The sequence below is a fragment of the Littorina saxatilis genome, linkage group LG11 (genome assembly GCF_037325665.1).
Source record: "Littorina saxatilis isolate snail1 linkage group LG11, US_GU_Lsax_2.0, whole genome shotgun sequence".
Lineage (NCBI taxonomy): Eukaryota > Metazoa > Mollusca > Gastropoda > Littorinimorpha > Littorinidae > Littorina > Littorina saxatilis.
Genome location: NC_090255.1, coordinates 577,119 through 590,705, shown reverse-complemented (window position 1 = coordinate 590,705; position 13,587 = coordinate 577,119). Strand labels below are relative to the sequence as shown.

The 13,587-nt window shown below is 46.1% G+C and overlaps 1 protein-coding gene across 1 annotated transcript; it reads right to left on the bottom strand.

Annotated features, from left to right (window-relative positions):
- Positions 1-249: 249 nt before the first annotated feature.
- Positions 250-13,538, bottom strand: LOC138980747 (uncharacterized). The gene is made up of 4 exons (XM_070353649.1): positions 13,534-13,538; positions 3,411-3,551; positions 2,649-2,750; positions 250-274 (listed from the first exon to the last, which is right to left on the bottom strand). The coding sequence occupies exons 1-4, from the start codon at positions 13,536-13,538 to the stop codon at positions 250-252; spliced, it is 273 nt and encodes a 90-aa protein (XP_070209750.1).
- Positions 13,539-13,587: the final 49 nt, after the last annotated feature.

The window sequence follows — 13,587 nt, the reverse complement described above, 5'->3', positions numbered from 1 at the left end:
CACGTAGACGATGAATTCCCAGAAACTCTCCTTTTAGATGCCAACATGCACCCTTCACATTTCTCCCCGAGAAACACTTTCGCCTTTCACGTTTCTCCCCGAGAAACACTTCCGCCATTAACGAAAGAACCGTCGTCTCTACGGCCGGTGATGATGGAGACTCCTCCGTCCAGCCATCTGCGCCGATGTGGTCTCTCTCTCCACCATCGTCACGCCTCTTCCGTGTGAGGACCGTCCCTCGTTCACGCATCATGAGCCGTCGTCATGGAAACTCCTAAAGAATTAACCCAAGTCTTAATACACATTCTCTTAAACCACCTCCTCTTCCTAAACTAAAGTCATGTAACATCTCTCTCGTTCATTCTACATTCACATTCCGTCCACAGTCAATATCCAAACTATACTTCATCCATGAATCAATTAATTCACCACTGACACTACCATACATAGTATACTGTCTTAAACATAACATAAATGCGTAACGGCAATTATGTTCAAGAATTTACCAACAAAAACCATAACACAATCACAACAAAAATTCTCTCAAAACTTCACACTAGAATTTAGTGCACTTTGTATACACTTACATTACATTCCAGCTACGTATTCAAGCTTCAATAATATACAACATAGTAAATCATTTACCATATGGACCCGTCTCTTGAAAGAGTGTTTGTCCCCGACAAACTTGACAAACGCCAGACACCTTGCTCGGTTGAGCATCTACAACGTTGTGACGATATTAAGCCAAGACCAGCTACATTTCTCATAAACACAACTCATGTCAAACTATGGTTTTCTCGTGCAACACACGAAACCAGTGATAACGCTTCTCCTGTCCCCTACGCATCGCACTTCAATATTTAGGGAGGTTAAAAACACGACGTGGTTTCACATCACAAATATGCTACTCACATCTTTGTGACAACCACACAACTACTGCTATGGTAACAAGCAAACATTGGTTGGACACCAGTGGTATTGTTGGACAGAAGGAGAGGATCAAATAATTGCGCTGGTCACTGGTCATATTAGGGACAGTATGGTCAAGTGAAATAGTTGCTCTGGTAACAATGATAGCAGTGATGGGACTAGATCGCACTCTCTGACTGGGACACACATTCCTCCAAGACAAGTAATAACACTCACACAGACTAGATCGCACTCTCTGACTGGGACAAACATTCCTCCAAGACAAGTAATAACACTCACACAGACTAGATCGCACTCTCTGACTGGGACAAACATTCCTCCAAGACAAGTAATAACACTCACACAGACTAGATCGCACTCTCTGACTGGGACAAACATTCCTCCAAGACAAGTAATAACACTCACACAGACTAGATCGCACTCTCTGACTGGGACAAACATTCCTCCAAGACAAGTAATAACACTCACACAGACTAGATCGCACTCTCTGACTGGGACAAACATTCCTCCAAGACAAGTAATAACACTCACACAGACTAGATCGCACTCTCTGACTGGGACAAACATTCCTCCAAGACAAGTAATAACACTCACACAGACTAGATCGCACTCTCTGACTGGGACAAACATTCCTCCAAGACAAGTAATAACACTCACACAGACTAGATCGCACTCTCTGACTGGGACAAACATTCCTCCAAGACAAGTAATAACACTCACACAGACTAGATCGCACTCTCTGACTGGGACAAACATTCCTCCAAGACAAGTAATAACACTCACACACACACGCACACACACACACGCGCACACGCACACACACTCACGCACACACACACACACACACACACACACACACACACACACACACACACACACACACACACAGAGTGGGCGTGTTAACCAGAGAATTGGAATCAGAAAAACCAATCACACAAGAAAAAACATACACTGCTTTCAGGATCTATCCAGTTACAGTTCGTTTCACAGCCATTTCTTCCAACAATATTATGTAGTGACTGCATCCTCACGGTCATTGTGACTGGCTGCGAGGACAACAAGATTTTATCCGCGGGTCTCAAGGTCTTAAATTGTCAGCAAAACAAAAGTTCAGAGCAAACTCGATCACTAGCAAAATGACGTCCCGCAAAAGCGTGGCGAAAAATCTTGAAACCCTGGTTATATAATTATTTTAGAATTTGTCCATGTAATGAGAAAAGATATAAGCACGCATAAAACGCAAAAACAAAAACGTGGCAGGTGATAACAAGAAGCAGAAACGACGGTGTTGAAGACTTGTCTGACTGACAGGATACCAAGGTGTTGAAGACTTGTCTGACTGACAGGATACCAAGGTGTTGAAGACTTGTCTGACTGACAGGATACCAAGGTGTTGAAGACTTGTCTGACTGACAGGATACCAAGGTGTTGAAGACTTGTCTGACTGACAGGATACCAAGGTGTTGAAGACTTGTCTGACTGACAGGATACCAAATGACGGTGTTGAAGACTGTCTGACTGACAGGATACCAAGGTGTTGAAGACTTGTCTGACTGACAGGATACCAAATGACGGTGTTGAAGACTTGTCTGACTGACAGGATACCAAGGTGTTGAAGACTTGTCTGACTGACAGGATACCAAGGTGTTGAAGACTTGTCTGACTGACAGGATACCAAATGACGGTGTTGAAGACTTGTCTGACTGACAGGATACCAAGGTGTTGAAGACTTGTCTGACTGACAGGATACCAAATGGCGGTGTTGAAGACTGTCTGACTGACAGGATACCAAATGACGGTGTTGGAGACTTGTCTGACTGACAGGATACCAAATGACGGTGTTGAAGACTTGTCTGACTGACAGGATACCAAGGTGTTGAAGACTTGTCTGACTGACAGGATACCAAATGACGGTGTTGAAGACTGTCTGACTGACAGGATACCAAATGACGGTGTTGAAGACTTGTCTGACTGACAGGATACCAAATGACGGTGTTGAAGACTTGTCTGACTGACAGGATACCAAGGTGTTGAAGACTTGTCTGACTGACAGGATACCAAATGACGGTGTTGAAGACGTGTCTGACTGACAGGATACCAAATGACGGTGTTGAAGACGTGTCTGACTGACAGGATACCAAGGTGTTGAAGACTTGTCTGACTGACAGGATACCAAATGACGGTGTTGAAGACTTGTCTGACTGACAGGATACCAAGGTGTTGAAGACTGTCTGACTGACAGGATACCAAATGACGGTGTTGAAGACGTGTCTGCCTGACAGGATACCAAATGACGGTGTTGAAGACGTGTCTGACTGACAGGATACCAAGGTGTTGAAGACTTGTCTGACTGACAGGATACCAAATGACGGTGTTGAAGACTTGTCTGACTGACAGGATACCAAATGACGGTGTTGAAGACTTGTCTGACTGACAGGATACCAAGGTGTTGAAGACTTGTCTGACTGACAGGATACCAAGGTGTTGAAGACTTGTCTGACTGACAGGATACCAAATGACGGTGTTGAAGACTGTCTGACTGACAGGATACCAAATGACGGTGTTGAAGACTGTCTGACTGACAGGATACCAAATGACGGTGTTGAAGACTTGTCTGACTGACAGGATACCAAGGTGTTGAAGACTTGTCTGACTGACAGGATACCAAATGACGGTGTTGAAGACTTGTCTGACTGACAGGATACCAAGGTGTTGAAGACTTGTCTGACTGACAGGATACCAAGGTGTTGAAGACTTGTCTGACTGACAGGATACCAAATGACGGTGTTGAAGACTTGTCTGACTGACAGGATACCAAGGTGTTGAAGACTTGTCTGACTGACAGGATACCAAGGTGTTGAAGACTTGTCTGGCTGACAGGATACCAAATGACGGTGTTGAAGACTGTCTGACTGACAGGATACCAAACGACGGTGTTGAAGACTTGTCTGGCTGACAGGATACCAAGGTGTTGAATACTTGTCTGACTGACAGGATACCAAGGTGTTGAAGACTGTCTGACTGACAGGATACCAAGGTGTTGAAGACTTGTCTGACTGACAGGATACCAAGGTGTTGAAGACTTGTCTGACTGACAGGATACCAAGGTGTTGAAGACTTGTCTGGCTGACAGGATACCAAGGTGTTGAAGACTGTCTGACTGACAGGATACCAAGGTGTTGAAGACTTGTCTGACTGACAGGATACCAAGGTGTTGAAGACTTGTCTGACTGACAGGATACCAAGGTGTTGAAGACTTGTCTGACTGACAGGATACCAAGGTGTTGAAGACTTGTCTGACTGACAGGATACCAAGGTGTTGAAGACTTGTCTGACTGACAGGATACCAAGGTGTTGAAGACTTGTCTGACTGACAGGATACCAAGGTGTTGAAGACTTGTCTGACTGACAGGATACCAAGGTGTTGAAGACTTGTCTGGCTGACAGGATACCAATGTGTTGAAGACTGTCTGACTGACAGGATACCAAGGTGTTGAAGACTTGTCTGACTGACAGGATACCAAGGTGTTGAAGACTTGTCTGACTGACAGGATACCAAGGTGTTGAAGACTTGTCTGACTGACAGGATACCAAGGTGTTGAAGACTTGTCTGACTGACAGGATACCAAGGTGTTGAAGACTGTCTGACTGACAGGATACCAAGGTGTTGAAGACTTGTCTGACTGACAGGATACCAAGGTGTTGAAGACTTGTCTGACTGACAGGATACCAAGGTGTTGAAGACTTGTCTGGCTGACAGGATACCAAGGTGTTGAAGACTGTCTGACTGACAGGATACCAAGGTGTTGAAGACTTGTCTGGCTGACAGGATACCAAATGACGGTGTTGAAGACTTGTCTGACTGACAGGATACCAAATGACGGTGTTGAAGACTTGTCTGACTGACAGGATACCAAGGTGTTGAAGACTTGTCTGACTGACAGGATACCAAATGACGGTGTTGAAGACTGTCTGACTGACAGGATACCAAATGACGGTGTTGAAGACTGTCTGACTGACAGGATACCAAATGACGGTGTTGAAGACTTGTCTGACTGACAGGATACCAAGGTGTTGAAGACTTGTCTGACTGACAGGATACCAAATGACGGTGTTGAAGACTGTCTGACTGACAGGATACCAAGGTGTTGAAGACTTGTCTGACTGACAGGATACCAAATGACGGTGTTGAAGACTTGTCTGACTGACAGGATACCAAATGACGGTGTTGAAGACTGTCTGACTGACAGGATACCAAGGTGTTGAAGACTTGTCTGACTGACAGGATACCAAATGACGGTGTTGAAGACTGTCTGACTGACAGGATACCAAATGACGGTGTTGAAGACTGTCTGACTGACAGGATACCAAATGACGGTGTTGAAGACTTGTCTGACTGACAGGATACCAAGGTGTTGAAGACTTGTCTGACTGACAGGATACCAAATGACGGTGTTGAAGACTGTCTGACTGACAGGATACCAAGGTGTTGAAGACTTGTCTGACTGACAGGATACCAAATGACGGTGTTGAAGACTGTCTGACTGACAGGATACCAAGGTGTTGAAGACTTGTCTGACTGACAGGATACCAAATGACGGTGTTGAAGACTTGTCTGACTGACAGGATACCAAATGACGGTGTTGAAGACTGTCTGACTGACAGGATACCAAATGACGGTGTTGAAGACTGTCTGACTGACAGGATACCAAGGTGTTGAAGACTTGTCTGACTGACAGGATACCAAGGTGTTGAAGACTTGTCTGACTGACAGGATACCAAATGACGGTGTTGAAGACTGGTCTGACTGACAGGATACCAAATGACGTCCTCGTGCAAGGTCAGCCCTGAAAAAGACCACACACAATCACAAGAAATCAAACATCCAAACAAACAATGTTTCTGAAAAACCATCAACATCAACATCAACATCAACATCAACACAAATAAAGGTGTCTCTCAAGCATCACAAGTTGACATAGCGCGGCGTCCACTAAGGGGAACAACTCCAACACCCCAGAAGCGCGTCAAGGTAGAAAGAAGAACACGGTAAAAACAAGGAAAATGCTAGCCTGACAGCCAGACAGACAGACAGAGAAAAAGAAAAAGAAAAGCGACAGACAATGCTGAGTCGACAAGAGCCGCCAGATTCCGGCATGCATCCCACAAGGAAATGAAAAGGGGCGTGTTCAACAAGTAAGGCAAAACCAGGGCCGTTAAAAACCAACACAAAACTGAGACATATAGGACGCTGCACACGAAAGGAAAGCTGGCGGCAAACAATGTAAGGCGAGGAAGAAACAACACGAGATCAATATCAGTCGACATAGCCGTGGCCTCGGCCCGACCCCCGGGGCTGTCCCTACCACCAACCGGGCAGCGAGAGACACTTAAGTGCTCCTCACATGGCACACTTTTAACCAACTTTTCTCCAACTTTCGAGCAATTTTAATCGGAGCTCAGTTATTTAAAAAACGCTACCCCTGTGAACAGTATTAAGCAACGATTCTCAGCTCGCTTGCACATTCGGGCTTGTCCGGTCGCTTTCGTTGTTTTCCGGCAAGACCTAACCCAGTCGAGTCGGGAACTGTATAATAAAAGTCTGCCGCAAGTACTCTGCAAATCGCCGAGGAGTCGAGCAGCGCTCAACTGAGTTTTCAAATCGCTGCTAAATCTGTCCTACAGCTGACCTTAATCGTTGGGGCTGTCCTACAGCTGACCTTAATCGTTGGGGCTGTTCTACAGCTGACCTTAATCGTTGGGGCTGTTCACATGACAGATTTGGCCTCAGCGACCCGGGAGCGACTTCAAACCAACCAAAGTTCGTGGAAAGTCTCCCGTGTGAACGGCACTTAACAGAGAGGGAGACAGGCACTTACAGGGAGAGAGACAGACACTGGGATGATGGGGAGAGACGGGACAAGGGCAGATCACTCTGCCGGCAGGAAGGTCAGGTGAGATTAATGGTTGCACAAGATGGCGTGCTATCAAGGCCGGGCTTGTGGTCAGAGAGATTGACCGCCCGGCCTGCATGACACTCCTCGTTTCTCTTCTTGTTTTGATAGGGAGGGGGGTTCAACGGTATTTTAACAATGGGGAGAGGGGGGGATTTTCAAGGAGGACAGTAGGTATTTTTGAAACCGAGAAACTGTGGTCGTCTGTTTGTAGTTTGTTGTCGGGGAGGATCCCGGAGAGGTGACGGTGTGGACGGCGTTTCGCAAGGTCCAGTTCCGGGGAGTCTCTCTCTGTGGGAGGGCTTGGTCAAGGCTTGGTCAAGGGTTGGTCAAGGGCTGGTCAAGGCTTGGTCAAGGAATTCCGATGACCACAACACACACAGCGGAACCGGCAGACTCAGGCCAGTCGGTGGTCAGTCGCATGGTTTGACAGGACGCTGTGTCCAGGGCGGTTTCCTTTTGTGATGGTCAAGACAATGGGTGTCGATGTCCGGAGGGTGGGTCCGATAGATTTCATGTTGACCTTTACCTGCCTCGGACTTTTTCATTTCCTTCTTTCTGATGTTTGCCGAGATCTGTGTTAAATACCTAGGCTGTTTTGATTTTTCCTAAGAAATTCAGGAAATCTCGCGGACGGCTGCCAACGTTAGAACTTTATATTAAGCTCCAATGTTTGACAGTGTAGGCGTCACAAAGACAGCGACACCCACTTTGCCACACGCACACACACACACAGACACACAGACACACACGCTTGCACGCACGCACGCAAGTACACATACACACACACACACACACACACACACACACACACACACACACACACACACACACACACACACACACGCAATGCTGGAGAAGACGAGGATGTTTGGCAGCTGCAGCATATCGTGTAGTATTTGGTGTTTGAATCGCGAGGTGTCCATGTTTGAAAAGGAGTTTGACGTTCTGAAAGCTCTCTTGTAAAAATGTTACCACTCAATCCGACCTCTGCATCAGCTTTTAGGTTTACACACAGATCAACAGATACGAATTCAACGAGAAATAGTCGATGATGATATCGTTACTTTGGAAAACAACAACACAAAGACATTATATTATAAATATGACAAACAACAACACAAAGACATTATATAAATATGACAAACAACAACACAAAGACATTATATAAATATGACAAACAAAAGAATTATGTACTCACCAATACAAGGACAGCACCCAAAACAACAAAGTGAAATGTTGGCCTATGGAGACTGCCTGGGACCACAGACAATCAAACACAAAGTGAAATGTTGGCCTATGGGGGCTGCCTGGGACCACAGACAATCAAACACAAAGTGAAATGTTGGCCTATGGGGGCTGCCTGGGACCACAGACAATCAAACACAAAGTGAAATGTTGGCCTATGGGGGCTGCCTGGGACCACAGACAATCAAACACAAAGTGAAATGTTGGCCTATGGGGGCTGCCTGGGACCACAGACAATCAAACACAAAGTGAAATGTTGGCCTATGGAGACTGCCTGGGACCACAGACAATCAAACACAAAGTGAAATGTTGGCCTATGGGGACTGCCTGGGACCACAGACAATCAAACACAAAGTGAAATGTTGGCCTATGGAGGCTGCCTGGGACCACAGACAATCAAACACAAAGTGAAATGTTGGCCTATGGAGGCTGCCTGGGACCACAGACAATCAAACACAAAGTGAAATGTTGGCCTATGGAGGCTGCCTGGGACCACAGACAATCAAACACAAAGTGAAATGTTGGCCTATGGAGGCTACCTGGGACCACAGACAATCAAACACAAAGTGAAATGTTGGCCTATGGAGGCTACCGGGGACCGCAGACAATCAAACACAAAGTGAAATGTTGGCCTATGGAGGCTACCTGGGACCACAGACAATCAAACACAAAGTGAAATGTTGGCCTATGGAGGCTACCTGGGACCACAGACAATCAAACACAAAGTGAAATGTTGGCCTATGGAGACTGCCTGGGACCACAGACAATCAAACACAAAGTGAAATGTTGGCCTATGGAGGCTGCCGGGGACCACAGACAATCAAACACAAAGTGAAATGTTGGCCTATGGGGGCTGCCTGGGACCACAGACAATCAAACACAAAGTGAAATGTTGGCCTATGGAGACTGCCTGGGACCACAGACAATCAAACACAAAGTGAAATGTTGGCCTATGGAGGCTACCTGGGACCACAGACAATCAAACACAAAGTGAAATGTTGGCCTATGGGGGCTGCCTGGGACCACAGACAATCAAACACAAAGTGAAATGTTGGCCTATGGGGGCTGCCTGGGACCACAGACAATCAAACACAAAGTGAAATGTTGGCCTATGGAGGCTGCCTGGGACCACAGACAATCAAACACAAAGTGAAATGTTGGCCTATGGAGGCTGCCTGGGACCACAGACAATCAAACACAAAGTGAAATGTTGGCCTATGGGGGCTGCCTGGGACCACAGACAATCAAACACAAAGTGAAATGTTGGCCTATGGGGGCTGCCTGGGACCACAGACAATCAAACACAAAGTGAAATGTTGGCCTATGGAGGCTGCCTGGGACCACAGACAATCAAACACAAAGTGAAATGTTGGCCTATGGAGGCTGCCTGGGACCACAGACAATCAAACACAAAGTGAAATGTTGGCCTATGGGGGCTGCCTGGGACCACAGACAATCAAACACAAAGTGAAATGTTGGCCTATGGAGACTGCCTGGGACCACAGACAATCAAACACAAAGTGAAATGTTGGCCTATGGAGGCTACCTGGGACCACAGACAATCAAACACAAAGTGAAATGTTGGCCTATGGGGGCTGCCTGGGACCACAGACAATCAAACACAAAGTGAAATGTTGGCCTATGGGGGCTGCCTGGGACCACAGACAATCAAACACAAAGTGAAATGTTGGCCTATGGAGGCTGCCTGGGACCACAGACAATCAAACACAAAGTGAAATGTTGGCCTATGGAGGCTGCCTGGGACCACAGACAATCAAACACAAAGTGAAATGTTGGCCTATGGGGGCTGCCTGGGACCACAGACAATCAAACACAAAGTGAAATGTTGGCCTATGGAGGCTGCCTGGGACCACAGACAATCAAACACAAAGTGAAATGTTGGCCTATGGAGGCTGCCTGGGACCACAGACAATCAAACACAAAGTGAAATGTTGGCCTATGGGGGCTGCCTGGGACCACAGACAATCAAACACAAAGTGAAATGTTGGCCTATGGTGCGGAACACTTCGGGACTAGGACTCCGGGCAACACTTCACTGCAGGAAACTCGACCACCTACACTCTCGCAAGGCGTGTGTTCCGGTATTTACGGAAAAAAAGATGCCGGGAATTCTACAACTCCCCTTTTAATATTTACTGCCTAAGATATGGAGATGTAAAAGCAGGTATGAAAATGCCGGAAAGCAAACTTGTTCCCGAGTTCTTGCCGGTTTTTGTTCTGAGAGGAGGAAGAGATGACGGCATGGAGTTATGTTGAGCTGAGGTCGGGGCACGAGCTTCCGTAGTCTTAGGATGCTTCAAGCCATAACCACAGATGCGACTCCATGTCTGATGTCGGTATTTAATAATACAGTAAACTCTGCCCTTGCGACTACCTCTCCCTTGCGACTACCTCTCCCTTGCGACTACCTCTCCCTTGCGACTACCTCTCCCTCGCGACTACTTCTCCCTTGCGACTACCTCTCCCTTGCGACTACCTCTCCCTTGCGACTACCTCTCCCTTGCGACTACCTTCTCACAACGCCCATCCCAAGGACCCAGACAAGTTGTATTCTATATCATTCACTTTCCATAGCGACCATCTGTCTATAACGACCCCGATCTGTCCCTTGGGTGATCGTATAGACAGGCTTGACCGTGCAGAACACAGCTTCCGGTGGAGGGGGTTCCCAGACGGCCTACAATGTGGTTCTTTTTCTTCTTTTTTTCTTCTTTTCTGGGAATCAGCTTTTTTACTGAGATATTATGACTTACAAACGGAGATGCCTTATTTTACAATCTTATAATATCAAAAACAACTCATTCATTGGGGGTGAGGGGGGGAGTGGGGCGGGGGGGGGGGGTCCTGGATCCCGGAAGCCCTTCTCCCCCCTTCCTCGGCTAATGTACATTTTTTCTCCCCAAATCCTCCCTTTCAAAGGTTAAATTCCAACATCTTCTGTCCTCCGTTTGCTTACCAGTTTTTGATTTAAAATGTGTTTAAAGATAACAGCATAAGCCGTATGCTTGTTGTTTTCATATTTATAAATTTAGGTAAATTTCATGTATAGGTAAGCCCCCCAGCCACCCCATGTAGTAGTACTCCTTGCAAATTTCCAGAAGCTGCAATCTGAAGCGACCTATCTCTGATTCTAGCAGACGATCTCTCCAATGTTTAACACAAAATCAGCAAACTCTCCTGTCACATAGAACGTCCATTGTATAGTGCAATGTTGAAATGAAGTTACCGGTCTGAAACATTTAGTCGTTTCTTCTGAGACAATCCTTGTTCTCTTATCATCTACAGATTTACCGCAGTCTTCACCACGCGAATTCCCAACAGAAGTCAGACTTTCGAACATACAATATACAAGCATGATACGTCATGACGTCATATGATTCCTAGCATATTGACGTAATGCTAAACATCCGGTTATCTCGAGTTTTCTCCGTAATACATGTCCGTGGGTTTTTCAATGTTCGGTTATTTCCGTGGCTTCATGCGGAAAGGGAACTGTCGTCTGCAATCAACGACATGGACCATTCTGGTACTTGTTGCTGACAAAAACATGATTTTAACACAGAATTTAATGTCAGAATAGCTATATAAACGCTATTGTGTTTTCATCGTAGCAATAGGGTCCGATATTTAGACTCGTCTCGTCTAAATATCGGGCCCTATTGCTACGCTGAAAACACAATAGCTGTTAATGTTATATAAAATATAAAACAGTCAATCAATTTATTGGAAAAAAAAATTGCCTGAAAATTAAATCAAACTTTAACCTAAATAAACACCTATTTCATCCACACACAAAAATTCGTATATATTTCGCCTCGATCTGATATGATTCCTCCTTTCTCGACATTGTGACTGATAAATGTGGATATCACGGCCACATCTAACGATAACTAATACGAATGATATTCTCTGAAACCAGACTGATTAAAATGTAAAAGATCGTGTTTTTCAAGTGGTGCAGATAAAACAGGAACAAGTTGAATTGGTCTGTAATTGACATTGAATTACCTGACTTTAAATAGCGGGAAATACCTTTGTCTCCTTTAATTTAGTTGGAAAACAAGACTTGTCAATGCACAAATTATAAACATAAAAAGAGACAGAAAAAGGGAAAGATAGAGAAAGGGACAAAAACAAAGAGATGGACAAAGAGAGACAGTGAGACAAAGAGAGACAGACAGACAGAAAGACTGACTGAGAGAGACAGATAGTGCGAGGTTTGTGTGTGTGTGTGTGTGTGTGTAGCACACTTCCACCAAGCACACAGTCACATCAAAACGCCAAGCACACAGTCACATCAAAACGCCAAGCCAAACGCATATCACATTCACCCGCTTGTGAAGCCAGAAGGACTAGTTTTTCCAACGATTACGGCATGATCCCGATACACTGGCCATCATGTTCACACACAAAACAAATACAAAACAAAAATCACAAAACGCTGATGACATCATACACATTTACCCATCATGCAACAAATTGCCATGACAACCAGTAGCAAATGACTGCGTGCCTTCACGACCCCCCCCTCCCCCCCCCCCCCTCCACCCCAAGCCTTAATTTGCTGCGCTCATAAGCGAACGTGAGGTCGGGCCGTACAATCATAAACTCCACAGATTGGACACATTATCTCCCCATCAGGCCCGCCACCGACAAAACAGCAACATAAAAACAGCGCAAGGCGAAGAGACGAGCCAACAGGTGACACTCTAGTCCCCGCACGCAACGCGCCCGCCACTCAATATCCCATGACGTCACCACAAGCTGTGTACAGAAAGAATGCCGTCACACCGAGCGGTGGCGCGCAAAGTGTGTTTGTGAAGATTTGGACGTGTTTGTAAAGATGGCGGAATTCAGGAGGTGGGTGTCAATGGTGCGACAGATGTTGACATCGATATCACCGCACGGGGAAAAAAGGGGATAATCGGGGGGGGGGGGGGGGCTGGGGCCAGACACTGACAGGAGGAGTGTCTGTGAGGTGTGTGTGAGGAGAAACTTGAAGAGCTGCTTGAGCACACGAGTAAACGTGGTAATACAGGAGTTGTAAACCCGTGGTTTTTTATAAACACTTATCAGGGCTGGAACTGGGGGTGAGGGGGGGGAGTGGGGCGGGGGGGGGGGGTGGGGTCCTGGATCCCGGAAGCCCCTCTCCCCCCTTCCTCGGCTAATGTACATTTTTTCCCCCAAAATCCTCCCTTTCAAAGGTTAAATTCCAACATCTTCTGTCCTCCGTTTGCTTACCAGTTTTTGATTTAAAATGTGTTTAAAGATAACAGCATAAGCCGTATGCTTGTTGTTTTCATATTTATAAATTTAGGTAAATTTCATGTATAGGTAAGCCCCCCAGACCCCGCCCAGCCAGCCCATGTACCCGTACCTCATGTTGGAAGCCCCTCCCGCTCATTCGCTGGGTCCAGCCCTTACTACAGTA